General features: G+C 47.3%; 1 protein-coding gene across 3 annotated transcripts in view; it reads right to left on the bottom strand.

The window, feature by feature from the left end:
• CHUK (component of inhibitor of nuclear factor kappa B kinase complex) overlaps positions 1–17,023 on the bottom strand; it is a 52,716-nt gene that overhangs the window by 9,960 nt on the left and 25,733 nt on the right. For all 3 annotated transcript variants that reach the window (XM_064144958.1, XM_064144956.1, XM_064144957.1), the window contains 6 exons: positions 13,177–13,300; positions 11,875–12,026; positions 10,825–10,886; positions 8,445–8,554; positions 6,487–6,536; positions 207–303 (listed from right to left, as the gene is read on the bottom strand). In XM_064144958.1, coding sequence (XP_064001028.1) covers positions 207–303; positions 6,487–6,536; positions 8,445–8,554; positions 10,825–10,886; positions 11,875–12,026; positions 13,177–13,300 — 595 coding nt within the window. The remainder of the gene's footprint in view (positions 1–206; positions 304–6,486; positions 6,537–8,444; positions 8,555–10,824; positions 10,887–11,874; positions 12,027–13,176; positions 13,301–17,023) is intronic.

Genomic DNA, 17,023 nt, shown 5'->3' with positions numbered 1-17,023 from the left:
TAACCAATATTTACTACCTCTATGTTTAAAATAATAAAGTGAAAATTCAGCACAAAGGAGATGAATTCCCTTCACTATGAGAAATTTTTTCCTGTGGATGGAACTTCTAGGCTCTAGATCTCCATGGTTTTCCTTCTCCTTTCCTGCTACAAAGCTACAAATCCTGCAAATTGCATTTATTTAGGTTTATTTTCTGCATTGAGTACCTGAGATGGCCGAAGAGCTCCTTGAGAACTCTATCTTGGCTCTGAACTGTCTGCACAATGATCTTCACCATGTCCATGCTGTCACTGTAGGCATGATCTGCAAGAGCCATCAGTCACCACGTTAGTAAAATGCCCTTCAGCAAAGATCCAAGGAAAGATTTGACTTTGTGAGTGCAGCCAAACAAACTGAAACACAATAAAATGCATTCCAAAGAGATCAGGTAAGGAAGTTAAGAAACCTGCATGGTTGAGCAGGGAGTTACTATATAACTGAAGTCAAAGACAGAGGTATTTAGGGGCTGGAACAATCCTTGCTATCAATACAGGCTGGGGAAGGAGCTGACAAAAAGAAGCCCTGTAGAAAAGGATTTTGGGGTGGTGGGTGAGAAGCTGAACAACAGCAGGCAGTGTGAGCTTGCAGCACAGAAGGCCAATAACTGCCTGGGCTGCATCCAAAGATCCAGAGAGGTGATGGGTTTAGGAAGGGCAGATCCTGCCTCTCCAACCTGATCTCCTTCTATGATCAGGTGACCCGCTTGGTGGATGTGGGGAGGCCTGTGGATGTGGTCTATCTGGACTTCAGCAAGGCCTTTGACACTGTCCCCCACAGCAAACTGCTGGCTAAGCTGTCAGCCCACGGCTTGGATGGTAACACTCTGTGCTGGGTTAGGAACTGGCTGGAGGGCCGGACCCAGAGAGTGGTGGTGAATGGTGCCACATCCAGTTGGCGGCCAGTCACTAGTGGTGTCCCTCAGGGATCAGTGCTGGGCCCCATCCTCTTTAACATCTTCATAGATGATCTGGATGAGGGCACTGAGTCAGTCATCAGCAAGTTTGCAGATGACACCAAGCTGGGGGCAGATGTGGCTGGGTTGGAGGGCAGAAGGGCTCTGCAGCGGGACCTTGACCACCTGGACAGATGGGCAGAGTCCAATGGGATGGGGTTCAATAGCTCCAAGTGCAGGGTGCTGCACTTTGGCCACAACAACCCCATGCAGAGATACAGGCTGGGGTCGGAGTGGCTGGAGAGCAACCAGACAGAGAGGGATCTGGGGGTACCGATTGATACCTGCCTGAACATGAGCCAGCAGTGTGCCCAGGTGGCCAAGAGAGCCAGTGGCATCCTGGCCTGCATCAGGAATGGTGTGGTCAGCAGGAGCAGGGAGGTCATTCTGCCCCTGTACTCTGCATTGGTTAGACCACACCTTGAGTACTGTGTTCAGTTCTGGGCCCCCTAGTTTAGGAAGGACACTGAGATGCTTGAGCGTGTCCAGAGAAGGGCAACGAGGCTGGTGAGCGGCCTCGAGCAGAAGCCCTACGAGGAGAGGCTGAGGGAGCTGGGATTGTTTAGCCTGGAGAAGAGGAGGCTCAGGGGTGACCTTATTGCTGTCTACAACTACCTGAAGGGTGGTTGTGGCCAGGAGGAGGTTGCTCTCTTCTCTCAGGTGGCCAGCACCAGAACAAGAGGACACAGCCTCAGGCTGCGCCAGGGGACATTTAGACTCGAGGTGAGGAGAAAGTTCTTCACTGAGAGAGTCATTGGATACTGGAATGGGCTGCCCGGGGAGGTGGTGGAGTCGCCGTCCCTGGGGCAGTTCAAGGCAAGGTTGGACGTGGCACTTGGTGCCATGGTCTAGCCTTGAGCTCTGTGGTAAAGGGTTGGACTTGATGATCTGTGAGGTCTCTTCCAACCTTGGTGATACTGTGATTCTGCCACTTTGCTCTGGTGAAATCTCACCTGTAGTGCTGTGTCCAGATATGGGGACCTTAACACAGGAAGGACATGGACCTGATAGAGAGGGTCCAGAGGAGGCCATCAAGAGGCTGGAGCACCTCTGCTATAAGGACAAGCTGAGTGAGCTGGGGTTGTTCAGCCTGGAGAAAAGGCGGCTCCAGGGAGACCTAATAGCAACCTTCCAGTATCTCAAGTGGGCTACAAGAAGGGTGCACAGGGAGTATTTGCAAAGGCCTGCAAGAACAGAACCAGGGGCAATGGCTTCAAAGTAGAGCAGAGCAGATTTAGATTGGATGTGAGGAATAAGTTCTTTGCCATGAGGCTGCTGGAACACTGCAAAAGGATATCTGCCCAGGGAGGTGGTTGAGGCCCCATCTCTGAAGATTTGAAGGTCAGGCTGGACACGGCTGTGGACAACCTGATCTAGTGGAGGATATCCTTGCTAAGTGCAGAGGGGATTGGGCTGGATGACCTTTGGAGGTCCTTTCCAGCCCAGATCATTCTACGATTCTGTACCATAGAAGAAGGGGCTGGCCACCTGAAAGGAATACAAGAATGATGTCAGGGCATGTAGGGATATGGTGAGGAAAGCATTCTTAGAATTAAACCTGCCAAATGGGAGATCAAGGACAACAATAATGGCTTCTTCAACACTTTGGAGTCAAAAGGAAGACTACAGGAAATGTGGGCCCATTGCTGAATGAAGAGGGTGCTCTGGTGACCAAGGATACAGGATAGGCAAAAGTTACTGAATTCCACTTTTGCCTCATCTTAACTACTACTAGAAGACAGGCCTCAGGAGTCCCAGACCTTGAAGACCACAGAAAAAGACAGGAGAAAGGAAGATGTTGCTTAGCTGAAGAGGATATGATTGGAGATCAATCGAGCAAACTGATGAAACACCCACAAACCCATGCCATGCACCCACGAGTGCTAAGTGAGCTGGCAGAAGACATTTCTGGACCACTCTCCATAATCTTTGAAAAAGTCCTTGAGAACAGAAAGCTGTTGAGGCCTGGAGGAAAGTCAGTGTCACTCCAACCTTCCAAAAAGGCAAGAAGGAACCCAGGTTCCAGCTATAGGCTTAGCATGAGTAGTCAACATGGATTCACTGAGGGGAAGTGATGCCTGACCAATCTGATAGTGTAACTAGATAAGACAGAGAAGGGAAGGGCAGTGGATCCGGTCTGCCTTGACTTCAGCAAAGCTTTCATCACTGTCTCCTATGGCATCCTCACAGTCAAGCTTCAAAAGGGTGAACAGGGTGATTGGGTGGTGAGATGGGTTGGGAACTGTCTGAAGGACAGAGCTCAGAAGGTTGTGGTGAGTGGGGCAAGGTCTAGTTGGAGACTAGTGGTGTCCCCAAGGGCCCAGCCGTGTTCAATATGTTCATATATTCAATACATTCATCAATGATCTGGACTAAGGGATAGAGTGGACCCTCAGCTACTTTGCTGATGATTCCAAATAGGGAACAGTGGCTGCTGCCCTGTCAGCTGTGCTACCATCCAGTGTGATCTGGACAGACTGGAGGGCTGGCTGGGGAGAAACCTAATGGATTCACAAAGGGCAAGTATATAGTCCTGCATCTGGGGAAGAACCCCATGGACCAGTACAAGCTGGAGGCTGATTTGTCGGAGAGCAGCTCTGAGGAAAGGACTTGTGAGTGCCAGCAGCCAACAGGATGGCCATTGTGCTAGTTTGAAGCTAGCTAGAATGTTTTGGTGAGAACCAGATTACAGGCTGTGAAAGGAAAACAATGGTGATGTCTACTTCCCTCACCATCTTGCCAAGACGTATGGGAAGGAGAAATGAAAACATTAGATAACACTCTCACCATTTTTTCTCTCACTCTTGCTTGGGCTGCTGGCTGAGCAACATCTTACTCCCTAACCTCACCTTCCATTTGGCCTAACCCACTTTGCTTCTTAACCTCTTGGCCGAACCTCTATTCTTCTTTAGGACTGGGATAAGGTTGAGAGGGGCAGGTGGGAAGGTGCAGGGGTGGTTGAGAGCCCCTCCTGGGGACTCAGGTTTCTGGGAGGGCTGTTGTGTTTCTGTATTACCTTTTACCTTGTACATTTCTGTATATAACTGTATATACTGTAAATATCTGCTTGTATATTGTGCTGCTGTAAATATAAGCTTCATTCATATTTCCAGAGCCGACTGAGTCTAGTCTGGGTGATTTCTAAAGTGTGGGGGGGCGGAGAACACCCAAACCGTCACAGCCTTGAGCTAGCAGTGTGCCCTCATGGCTGAGAAGGCCAATGGCATCCTGGGGTGCATCAAGAGGAGTGTGGCCAGCAGTTTGAGAGAGAGTCTCCTCCCCCCTCCACTCTCACTAGGGAGGCCTCACTTGCAGTATTGGGTGCAGTTCTGGGCACCTCGGCTCAAGACAGGTAAATAACTACAGGGACACTAAGAAGATGAAGGCACTGCAACATCTCTCATCTGAGGAGAGTCTGATAGCCCTGAAGATGGTTAACTTGGAGAGGAGGAGGCTGAGGCGGTTCTCAGTTATTACAAATATCTAACGAGTGGGTTTCAGGACGATGTAGCCTGACTCTTCTCAGTGGTCCCCAGTAACAGGACAAGAGGCGCTGGGCATAAATGAACCTCATCACTATTCTTCTGTCTCAGTAGTGCCTCCAGGAGGATCTCCTCCATGATCTTACTGGGCACAGAGGTGAGACTGACTGGCCTGGAGTTCCCTGGCTCCTCCTTCCTACCCTTTTTGAAAATGGGAGTTCTGTTTCCCCTTTTCCTGTCAGTGGGGACTACATCAGACTGCCATCACTTTTGGAATAGAATAGAGAGGGATTTAGCAACCTCATCTGCCAGTTCCCTCAGCACCTGTGGGTGTATCCCATCAGGTCCCATGAACTTAAACACTTTTCGGGTTCTTCAGGTGATCATGAACCTGATCTTCACTTATGATGGGCAGCTCTTCCTTCCAGTCCCTGATTTTATCTTCCATGACTCCAGTAGTGTGGCTGGAGGCCTTTGCAGTGAAGACTGAGTTGAAGAAGTCATTGAGAACCTCAGCCTTTTCCATGTCACTTGTGACCATTTCATCCATTTCCTTTCTGAGAGGGTCCATATCTTCGCTAGGCTTCTTTTTACCATTAATATATGTGTAAAAAATTCTTGGTGTTCCCTTTGACTTCCACATTCAATTCAAACTGTGCCTTGGCTTTCCTAACCAGATCTCTAGGTGGTCAGGCAGCTTCCTTATATCCTCCCCATTCCAGCTGTCCTTTCTTCCACTCCTTGTACAGTTTCTTTCTGTGTGACAGTATGTCCAGGAGCTCCTTGCTCAGCCAAGCATGCTTCCTAGCATTATTCCCTACTTTCCTCTTTGTTGGTATACATTGCTCCTGGACACGAGGTGATCCTTGAATACTGACTAGCTGTCCTGGGCCCCTCTTCTCTCTAGGGCTTCATCCCATGATACTTTGGCCAGCAGATCCCTGAAGCCATGAGGACCAGGGCTTGTGACCTGGAAGCCGCTTCTATTTGTCTGTGAAGGGCCTCATCTGCTTGGTTCTGCAGGTCAGGTGTCTGCAGCAGACCCCTACAGTAACATCACCCTCCTCTGTCTTCCCTTTAATTTTAACCCATACATTCTCACTAGTTCATCATCCTTCCCCAGGTGGAGTTCCATTGATTCTAGGTGGTCACTGATATAGGGCAACACTTCCTTCTCTCCTTCCCTGCCTGTCCTTCCTAAAGAGCTTGTACCCATCTATCCCTACATTCCAGTCATGGGAATCATCAAACCAAGTTTCAGTAATAGCCACTATGTCATGGCATCCCAGCAGCACAGTGGCTCTTAATTCATCCTGTTTGTTGCCCAACCTCCGTGCATTTGCATAGAGGCACTTCAGCTGGGCTGGCCCTGGCCTCCTCTTGTGGCAAGTCCCCTTCATTTCCTCAGATTGTCCTGGTGCATCATCCCTGGCTTGCCTCAGGGCAGCAAGTTGAGGGCCCTCATTAGCTCTCCATCCTTCTGACTCTGGTGAGCTGCCCCTCTTCAAACTTGCCAGTCGCTCACCAGGCCTAGCTTTTTCTTGACATCTCTCCACAGCAATGCCCAGCGCTTGCTGTCTGGGTACTGGCTTCAATAAGGGCTATAGATAGTTGCACAAGTAACTAATCCTTCTCTTCACCACTCACTATGTTCAGAACATAATCCCTAGGCTCCATCCAGCAGAGTTAAGAAAGGATAGAGAGAAAGGAAACTGTCCTTGGGCTGGAGCAATGAAAGGAAGATTTCTTCCTATGTCTGGGCGTAGCAAAGCAACAGTACTAGGGGGCAGGAAGCAAAGTAGAGAATGGCAGGAGGCAGATGTAGTTGTGCTCAGGCAAGATGCTCTAAGACTGAAAACCAAGAGACAAACCTGTGGCTGAGAAAAAGGACTACAAAATGTGGGAAAGTGCTAGGCTTAGCTAAAATAAGACATCCTAAAGCACGCCCTTTAGTCTGGTTGACTTAAATACAATCACTTGCTTTTTGCTTTCTGGAATCACCTCTTGCCATACCTGGAGATCTTGTTTTTAATTGCTTGTACAAGTCTATGGCTCTCAGTTCCCTTTAAAAGAGAAGAAAATTATTCATTCATGTATCAACAACAAATAATTAAAGAAAAAAAAAAACAACAAACTGCAATTAAATTATGCATTGGAACTGCCACTTTCTACAGCTACTATACAAATATGACATTTGGAATACAGGGATGGTCTTCCTGTGGTGGAAAAAAGCTCTTCCCTAAATGAGGTCTCTCTTTTCCTCCCATAATGCATTTTTCCCCCCCTCAGATAACCACACTAATTAGAGACCACTTTCAGTTTCAAACTTCACATGTTTTAGCTGGGTTTTCTTTGATCCTTCATGCTGAAACCTCAGTTTTAGAACTGCAGGCACAACTGCCTGAGAAATTATTTTTCCCATTCTGCATTTTCTGCCTGATTTTTAGTGATATTCTGCAACTGAAGACAGCTGCATCACAAACAAGAGAACAGAGTTTCTCTTCTTCCCATTAAGTAAGTGTTATTGCTGTCAAATATTTGAAAAGCAGTCAACCACTGAAGCTTCCCCCCTTTAGCGAATCTTCACTGGTCTAAATTAAATGTCTGACAGAAACAAATTGCAGTTTAAACAGTTCCAAGTCTGCTTTTGGGCCCTCACCAAGCCTTTTCTTTCCTTCAGCTGCCCTTAGATCACCCCAATAGTGTTTCCTGAGATTACATAAGCTGCTTCTGCCTAAGTCAGCATTTGTAGGGGGCTGGACCACCTTAATAAATCCCCTGTATCAGCCAAGGAGAGGGAGAGGGGTGTTTTTTACTCCTGCTGCAGTGGGAAGAAGAGAACTTTGCCATTTAGCAGTGTCAGGCAAATCCCAGACATCACCCAGGATCCAAGCTAGAGCTCTGTGGTGTGCTTTGTCATAGCCCTAAAGACTAAAGAGCAGGGAATTCAGTCTGTTCTCTACCTCACTGCTCACAAAGAGCAGCAGCTTTAGACCAGAATACCAACAGCTCTGGGTAGACAGATGATGCAGAGGTGGGTTTGCTGTGGTGAAAGTGTTTAAAAATACATTTTAGGAGGCAGGTTAACGATTAGTTTGAGCTGCTCTGATCATGGGCTGCTGCTGCAAAAAGTGGTTTCTCCCTCTACCACCTCTCCTCCCCTGTCCACCATGTTCTGCTGCTCCTACAACTACACATGGATGAAAAGCAGCTTAGCTGCTCAAAGAGGGAGAAGGAAGAACACATCACAAGCAAGCATGTTTCCTCCCAGAATACTCAGAGATATTCAGAAGAGCTCTTATTAACAACAGATTCAGAGATTATATCTTGGTGGATATTTGATTCCTTTTTGATAATTGCCACTTGTGCTCTCAGCAACAACCCAAGCTACAACATATTGTACAGTATATTTGTTTCCAAACATTCAGTTCTCCACAAGCCGTTAATTACCCTAACTTGGAAAAATCCATTTAAATAGGATTACAATTACCTCATCCATTTTATTACTCTGCACTTAAGCATTAACCCTCCTCCAACAAAAAAAACTTCTTTGCCTTTTTCATCTGAGGCCAAGATACAGCCACCCCCTTTTAAAATGAAGCTTCATAGTCAGTGACAGAGAAGTGTCCTGTTCCCTTCAGCTGTGTTTTCCATGTTACCCCAGGCCTAGTCACTGCATGCCTGAGTTAACTCTTGTAACTGGATGTTGTCCTTTCCTGCACATTTGGATTTCAGATAGAGCAGTGTCCTGTCCTGCCTTATAATGTTGCCAAGTGATCATTGGAACAAGGAACCTACAGCCAAAAGTGGTGTGATCTGCCCTTCTACCAGCCAAATAATCTTTAACTACTCTGTACAGAGTTTGCAAAAAGCAAGGAGCCTTTGAAAAGCACTAACAGAGAAAAAAGCAAATCCCCCAGAGACTGAACTATACAAAATCCATTGAAGTGCAAGAAAAAACGAGGACTCACAAGCTCTCCATCACCTCTCCTTGGCGCCTTGCGTATGGACTCTTCTGAAGTTCTACAATCTCTGTGTGAAGAGCCATGATCTGCTCATCCAGATATCCAATATCTTCAGCCTAAGGGCAACATTGTACACATCAAACTGGGAGGTACAAATCCAAGTGCCAGGTGCTGCGCTTGGGTCACAACCCCATGCAGTGCTTTATGGCTTGGGGCAGAGCGGCTGTAAACAGAAAAGGACCTAGTGATGCTGGTTTGACAGGGGGCTGAAGACGTTCCACAGAGTAGAACACTTTTCCTTCTTGATAAGCAGGAAGAGTGTGACTACACATGTGAGCTGCACAGCTTGAAGACACATCATTCTGATGGTCTATAAAGTAAATATTTGTGGCAATATGTGGCAAGTGGTACATGCTGCAAACAGCCAGAGACAGCTTTCATCTATTCTGCTAGAAGAAGCCTCCCTTTAATCCTTGTTGCTTCCTAACAGGGACCAACAAGATCCCCAAATGTGAAGAGCTAAACAGAGGTGGATTCCAGTTGCCCTATTTCCATCACATGAGCAAGAAGAAAAAGGCTCCAAGAACCTTTTGGCATAGGTAAAAGGATCCCAGATCCTGAACTGCCCAGCCTGTTCCTTAATAAAAACAGTCTGATTCATTGTTTGTTTCTAACACATTAATTAGGCAATGGTGTGGTTAGGAGGCCAGGGCAGTGACTGTCATCCTGTACTGGACACTGGTGAGGCCAAACCTCCAATACTGGATTCAGCTTTGGGCCACTCTAACAAGGACAGTGAGGGGCTGGAACAGGTCCAGAGAAGGGCAGTGAGGTTGGTGAAAGGTCCAAGCAGAAGTCTTGTGAGGAGCAGCTGAGGGACTTGGGGTTGTTCAGCCTGGAGAAAAGCCTCCTGTACAACCCCCTGAAAGGAAGCTGAAGCCAGGTGGACATTGGTCTCTTTTGCTTAATAACAACAGATGAGAGGAAATGGTCTCAAGTTGCCCCAGGGGAGGTTTAGGTTGGACATTAGAAGAAACTTGTTCCCTGAAAGTGTTCTCAACCACTGGCACAGGGTCTGCAGGCCTCATCTCTAGAGAGATTTAAAACACTTGAGGGATTTTAAGAGATGTGGTGCTGAGGGACGTGGTTTAACACCAGGGTTAATAACACTAGGTTAATGGTTGGACCCAATGATCTTAATCATCTTAAAGGTATTTTTCATCCAAAACAATTCTATGGCTCTATGACCACTGTGATCGTTGCATTTACTGTGACAGCCAACATAAAGAACTCCCTTCAGGGCAGAACACAAACCTGAGCCATCAGCCCTCCATCAGTCCTGACCAGCAGAACTGCCATGCACTCAGCACTCTTGCAGCAAGCTGTTATCACACAGCACCATATAGAGATCACTACTTCTGGAAGTATTTAAAAGGCTTCTACTCTAAAAAAATGCATTTCAAATGTTCTGATTTATTTTTAACACATTCCTGTCTATTAAAAAAGCTTTTGTTTCCTCATAGCTTTCACTGGAGGCAAAGGTCAAATCCTCATTCCCAGAAGACAGAAATCAGAATTTTCAGCAGCAGATAAATTCAACTAACATTTCTCTGTAAGAAACAGAAAGCCATGATATCAGCTCAGCTGTCCAGAAAACACAAGTGAAAACATCTGCTCTCCATCAGGACTGTTCAGAGCAAGAACTGGCTCTGGCTCTGCCTCTGCTCTAAATGGATGAGTCTTATTCAAAACTAATTTGCATATCTACAAGGAGAATGCCAGAAATGTCTGTCCGGACTCTCAAAAAAGTGCTGCCACTTTGAAATTACTGCACAGTAAGTGACTGGCATAAGCTAGAAGACAGGAAGCTCCACCTCAACATGAGGAGAAACTTCTTTACTATGAGGGTGACAGAGCCCTGGGACAGGCTGCCCAGAGAGGTTGTGGTGTCTTCTCCTCTGGAGACTTTTGATGTCAACCTTGATGTGTTGCTCTGTGGCCTGTCCTGGGTGCTCCTGCTTTGGCAGAGGGGTTGGACTGAACGATCGCTGGAGGTCCTTTCCAGCCCCTAGCATTCTGTGATTCTGTTCACTTTAGCAATGTACATTCTTGAGTGCATTAAATCTATCCAGAGGGACTCTTGCCTATAGCAATACAATTTCTTCCAGGCAATAAGTAACGTCTCCTTACAGCCTGTATTCCTATACCCACAACTAAGCCTAGTAACATTAGATTCAGACAATCTCTTGACTGGGGAGTGTTTGTTTTCTTGTTTTCTTTCCCACAGCAGGCAGGATATGAAACAGGCGGAAGAGACACACAACACAAAGTTCCTGTCAGGGCATCCTTTATAGAGAGATTATGGAGATTCTTTAATGTGCCCTACCTGTGCACACTGAGAGGCCTTCTCTTTCATCTCCTTCCAGGCTTTCAGCATCTTTTCTGAAGCTTAAGACAAGAGAGTTACTACTTTATAAGCAGATAAACACAAGAAAATAAAGCATGGCCTGAAGCTTACACCTGTCAGTTTTGAATTTCAACAGAGAGCACGTTGCTGGATCTCTGAGTAGAAGTCAGGACCCAGAGATCAGAGACACAACAACACTGCAACTTCACAACTCCATGCTTAACCTTAACTGAAAACTGCTCCAGCAGGATTTTCACTGTTTGCAGTCCTCATCCTAAAATGAGTTTGAGCTTTTCAAGTCCACTGTTAGGCTCAAGAACTGCCACTTTTGATTAAATACAGACTCCTCAAACCCAGTTCACTGAGGCTCTCCATTTTCTACCCTTCAGCCCAGTCTTCATTTTTGACTCAAGTTTCAGTTTTCTGCTATATATCCAAACTATGCACAAATCTTCCTCTGCTCCCCTGAACACTCTTTGTCAGATGCAGACATTCCTGTGATACTGAAGTTGTAGCTGGTCCTGTTTCATCTCCTCTCTTGTCCTGTCTCTTGCTGCCTAACAGGAAGCACAGCAAGATCACTCCTCTAGTTCTGTTTCTGCAGTCACCGTGCCCATTTGTCCTGCCAGGGATGGTTAGTGGCCCTTCCACTGTAGAGTAGCTCTTCCCCTTGCTTCATGCCCAGGGAAAATTCCAAATGGATCAGACTCTGAATAAATAAACAGCAAACATTTACATCACCACTACTATTAATATTCCAATTTTCTTAGCTTAGTGCTCTCAATGGGGAACAGCTGACCACCTGCTTCACTGTCACTCTCAGAAACCCTTTTTTTTCCTATTTTTTAAAATTGTCCTGCCTTTGCCTCTGTCAAACTCTTTTGCACCTGCCCCAGTTAAAACATACACATGAAGATGCTGAGGAAGAAGAACTTCTCCTGCACTCATTTCCTTTTAATGGCAGTTCTTACCCACAGCCCTTCCCAGTCAGTCTGATCCCACCCAGGTTAAGTATTACACTATACACACATATGCCATAAGCCATCTGGTCACTGTATCTCTCCAGGTCAAGATGAATGCTTTGATGAAAGAATTCCAGCTTAGCTTTCAGCTGCTGAGATGCTGACACCATGTTGTTCTTCATTTTGATCAGGTTGGCATTATAGCGAAGGAGACTGAGCCTAACAAATGAAACAAGAAGAGATGTTAGCTGAAAAGCCTCTCTGGCCTTAAGCAGCCACTGCTGTTACATCACCTGAAGGAAAGGCAGAGCCAGCAAAATGTTTTGTAAGATCCTTACAGTTTATCACTTGGACTGGAAAGGACCGTCTAAAGGTCATATAAGTCCAACCCTACTGCAGTCAGCAGAGACATCCTCTACTAGATCAGGATGCTCACAGCCCTGTCAAGATTGAATACCTTGAATATCTCTAGGGATGAGGCCTCAACTCCCTCCCTGGCCAGCCTGTTCCAGTGTTCCAGCACCCTCATAGTAAAGAATACACTCCTCACATCCAATCTAAATCTGCTCTGCTCTACTTTGAAGCCATTGCCCTCATCCTGTCACTGCAGGCCTTTGTAAACAGTCTCTCTCCAGCTTCCTTGTAGGCCTCCTTCAGGTACTGGAAGGTACTCTTCTCCATGCTGAACACCCCCAGCTCCCTCAGCCTGTCCTCATAGCAGAGGTGCTCCAAGATTAAGGGAGTGGAATATGCCTCCCATGAGGTAAACCCGGAAGAGCCAGTGCCACTGCACCTGAAGACGAGATGACTGAGTGAGCATGGAAATGTGCAACACCTGAAAAGAGGGTGCAGGGAGAATGGAGTTAGGCTGTTTTCAGGATTGCCCAGTGAAAGGACCAGAGGCAGTGGCCAAAACTGAAAACACAGGAGGTTCCTTCTGAACATCAGGAAACTCTGTTTTACAGTGAAGGTAGCCAAGCATTAGCACTTGTAGGGTTTCCACCCTTGGAGATGCTTTGGAGCCATCCAGATATAGTCCTGAGCAACCAACTCTGAGTGATCATGCTTGAGCAGGCATGTTGGACAGGATGGCCTCCAGAGATCCCTTCCACCCTCAGCCACTCTGAGTCTGTAACTGTATTAAGTTTCAAGCTTTTCTAGTTATTATCAATTTCAGACACTGTGCAATAAAATTCCTGGAGTGAAACAAGTCCTAGGCCATATATCTTGCTATGACTTACAAAGAGAGAACAGCAGAGAGCTGCAAAAACTTTTGATCAATTAAGACTCTACAGGATGTTAGTTTCTGTGCAAGCAGCCTCTGTATTTGCACACTAGTGTATCTTCTGGAGGAGGAATATCAACTTACATGGCAGCTCTCTGGCCCTGGAAGAGCCTGCTGTAATCCTCTTTGAGCCCGATCACGTAGTGAACTGCTTCTGCCCACACCTTGCGAAGCTGAGGAATCGGCAGCTGGATTTTACTGTCCTGCACTGAACACAAGACAACCACAATTGGACATGAATCAGAATTAACCAGGTTGGAAAAGACCTTCAAGATTGAGTCAAACCCATCACCTAACACCTTCTAATTAACTAAATCATGGTACTAAGTGCCTCATCCAGCCTCTTTTTAAACACCTCCAGGGATGGTGACTCCACCACCTTCCTGGGCAGCCCATTCCAATGTAAATCATTCTTGCTGTGAAGAACTTCTTCCTAACATTCAGCCTGAACTTGCCCTGGAACAGCTTCAAGCTGTGTCCTCTTGTGTCTTGGGTACCTAGGAGAATAGACCAACCCCAGCTGGCTACAACCTCTTTTCAGGTAGTTGTAGAGAGGAATAATGTGTGCCCTGAGCCTCCTCTTCTTCAGGCTGCACACCCCCAGCTCCCTCAGCCTCTCCTCACAGGGCTGCGCTCCAGTTCCCTCACCAGCCTTGGTGCCCTTCTCTGGACATGTTCAGCACCTCCACATCTTTCTTAAATTGAGGGGCCCAGAACTGGACACAGTACTCAAGGTGTGGCTTAACCAGTGCTGAGTGTAGGGGCAGAAGGACTTCCTTGGTCCTGCCAGCCACACCATTCCTGATACAGGCTAGGATGTCGTTGGCCTTCTTGGCCACCTGAGCACACTACTGGCTTATGTTCAGTCACCTGTCAACCAGTACCCCCAGGTCTCTTTCTGTCTGGCTGCTCTTCAGCCACTCTGTTCCCAGCCTGCAGCACTCCATGGGGTTGTTGTGACCAAAGTGCAGAACCTGGCACTTGGACTTGTTAAAATTCCTGGCACCAGACTCTACCCATCTCTCCAGGCCTCTCTGTAGAGCTCTCCTGCCCTCTAACAGATCAACATACACTCCTAACTTGGTGTCATCTGACTGATGGAGGACTCAATCCACTTCTCCATATCATCAGCAAAGATATTAAACAGGACTAGACCCAGCACTGATTCCTGAGGCATACCACTAGTGACAACTGCATGGGGCTCCATTCACCACTGCTCTCTGGGCCTGGCCATCCAGACAGTTCTTAACTTGGCACAGAGTGCCCCTGTTGAATCCACAGGCTGCCAGCTCGGCCAGAAGTTTGCTATCGCAAGGAAAACATGAGCTGATAAAATGACTTGCAGTCTTTAGATTCTTGATTCCCTAAGGGATCAAGGCAGAGAAGATCTGCTCAATTTTCATGTGATGTTGCCTAAGTGTGTATCAGCTTTCCATATGACCACTCCCTGGGTATTGTTGGTCATATCTGGGTGAATTCTGGGCTCACCAGTACATCAGTGACATGGAGAAAGGCCAGTGAAGATGAAGGGACTGGAATAGCTCTCCCATAAGGCAAGGCTAGGAAAGCCTTACTGGCTCTTCCTTCCCCACTGGCCAGGCAACAGCTCACTTTTGAGCTCACAGCCCCAGAAGTGCTGGTTTCTTTGAGCATTTTGGCCAGCTGGCACTAGCAGCCATAGGGCACACTATGAGGCAGGACCTATGGGCGATATCATCCCTAAACTCTATCAAAGGAACTTGGTCAGGCTAACAAAAAAATCATTGTTCCACCGAATCAAGTATCAGAGCCTCAGCTCCAAAAGATTCCAGTGTGTGCAGAGAAGGGCAATTGAGCTGCTGAAGGGTCTGGAGAACATATCTTATGAGGAGCAGATGAGGCAATTGGGGTTGCTTAGCCTGGAGAAAAGAAGGCTAAGTGGGGAGACCTGGTTTTCTACAGCTCCCAGGAAGAAGGTTGGAGCATGGTGGGTGTTGGCCTTTTCTCCCTGTAATACAGTGATAGAAGAGGAGGAAATGGCCTCAAACTGTACCACAGGAGGTTTAGGTTGGACATGAGAAGAGATTTCTTCACTGAAAGGATTCTCAAACACTGGAAAAGACTCCCCAGGGAGGTGGCTGAATCCTTATCGCTGGAGATATTTAAAAGACAGAAATGTGGCTGGTGCTGATTGCAACCAAGGATTGCAACCTTGGACTTCGGGAAGGCTAACTTTGTCCTCTTCAAGAAACTGCTTAGTGAAATCACATGGATTAGGGCTCTGGAAGGCAGAAAGGCTCAAGAGAGCTGGTTGATATTCAAGAACTACCTCTTTCAAGTTCAGGATCAGTGTATCCCTAAAAGCAAGAGATCAGTCAAGCAAAGCAGAAGACCTGCATGTTTGAGCAGGATGCTTCTGAAAAAGCTCAAGTAGAAGAAGATGACAAGAATGCTGTCACACAAGGATTGCGGGAATACAACACGAGAGAGAATAATAGCAAGCAGTGCATAAGCACTTGACGTTCGTTCCCACAGCTTCAAGATATCCCCCGCGAGGGAGAAAACATAGTGGGACATCTGGCTAAGGGGAAAAACAAGGCGTGATGTATGGTGGGTTGTACTCACCTAGATCATGCTAATGTGTAGGTGTGTGTGCTGCACTCTAGACTATATAAACAGGGTCATAACCAACAATAAATGTCTCCAGTGGGTGAATTGTGTGGAGTCCCTGTTGTCCCTCACTGGCTAGGGACGAAGCAAAGACCAAACCGAACCTGGCAAGTAATGCTGTGGTCAAGGCAGAAGGGAAATTGGAGGAAAGGTGGGTCTGCTGCTAAATGAGGGAGGTGCCACAGTGAAGGAGAATGATGAGAAGATCCCTTCTTTACTTCAGTCTTTACTGCTCAGGTCAGCCCTTAGGAGTCCCTGACTTTGGAGATAATAGATAAAGCCTGAAAGAAAGAAGACTTTCCCTCAGTTGAGGAGGATCAAGTTCAATAAATTGGATGCCCACAAGTCCCTAAGTCCTGATCTCCTTTCATGATCAGGTTACCCGCCTGGTGAATGTGGGGAAGGCTGTGGATGTAGTCTACTTGGACTTCAGCAAAGCCTTTGACACTGTCTGCCACAAGAAGCTCCTAGCCAAGCTGGCAGCTCATGGTTTGGACAGATTCACTCAGTACTAGATCAAGAACTGGCTGGATGGCAGAGCCCAGAGAGTGGTGGTGATTGGTGCCAATATCTTTATTGATGACCTGGACGAGGGGATTGAGTCCAGCTCAGTAAGTTTGCAGATGACACCAAGCTAGGAGCAGGTGTTGATCTGTTGGAAGGTAGGAGAGCCCTGCAGAGGGACCTGGACAGGCTGGATGGGTGGGCAGAGGCCAATGGGATGAGATTTAACAAGGCCAAGTGCAGGGTTCTGCACTTTGGCCACAACAACCCCAAGCAGCGCTATAGGCTGGGGACTGAGTGGCTGGAGAGCAGCCAGGAGGAAAGGGACCCGGGGGTGCTGATAGATAGTAAGCTGAAGATGAGCCAGCAGTGTGCCCAGGTGGCCAAGAGAGCCAATGGCATCCTGGCCTGCATCAGGAACAGTGTGGCCAGTAGGACAAGGGAGGTTATTCTTCCCCTGTACTCAGCACTGGTCAGGCCACATCTTGAGTACTGTGTCCAGTTCTGGGCCCCTCAATTCAAGAAAGATGTTGAGGTGCTGGAACATGTCCAGAGAAGGGCAACAAAGCTGGTGAGGGGTCTGGAGCACAAATCCTATGAGGAGAGGTTGAGGGAGCTGGGCCTGTTTAGCCTGGAGAAGAGGAGGCTCAGGGGTGATCTTATTACTGTCTACAACTACCTGAAGGGGCATTGTAGCCAGGTGGGGGGTGGCCTCTTCTCCCAAGCAACCAGCAATAGAACAAGGGGACACAGTCTCAAGTTGTGCCAGGGTAGGCAT

This window comes from Pogoniulus pusillus, chromosome 6, assembly GCF_015220805.1.
Source record: "Pogoniulus pusillus isolate bPogPus1 chromosome 6, bPogPus1.pri, whole genome shotgun sequence".
NCBI lineage: Eukaryota > Metazoa > Chordata > Aves > Piciformes > Lybiidae > Pogoniulus > Pogoniulus pusillus.
This window is presented reverse-complemented; position numbering and strand designations above follow the sequence as displayed.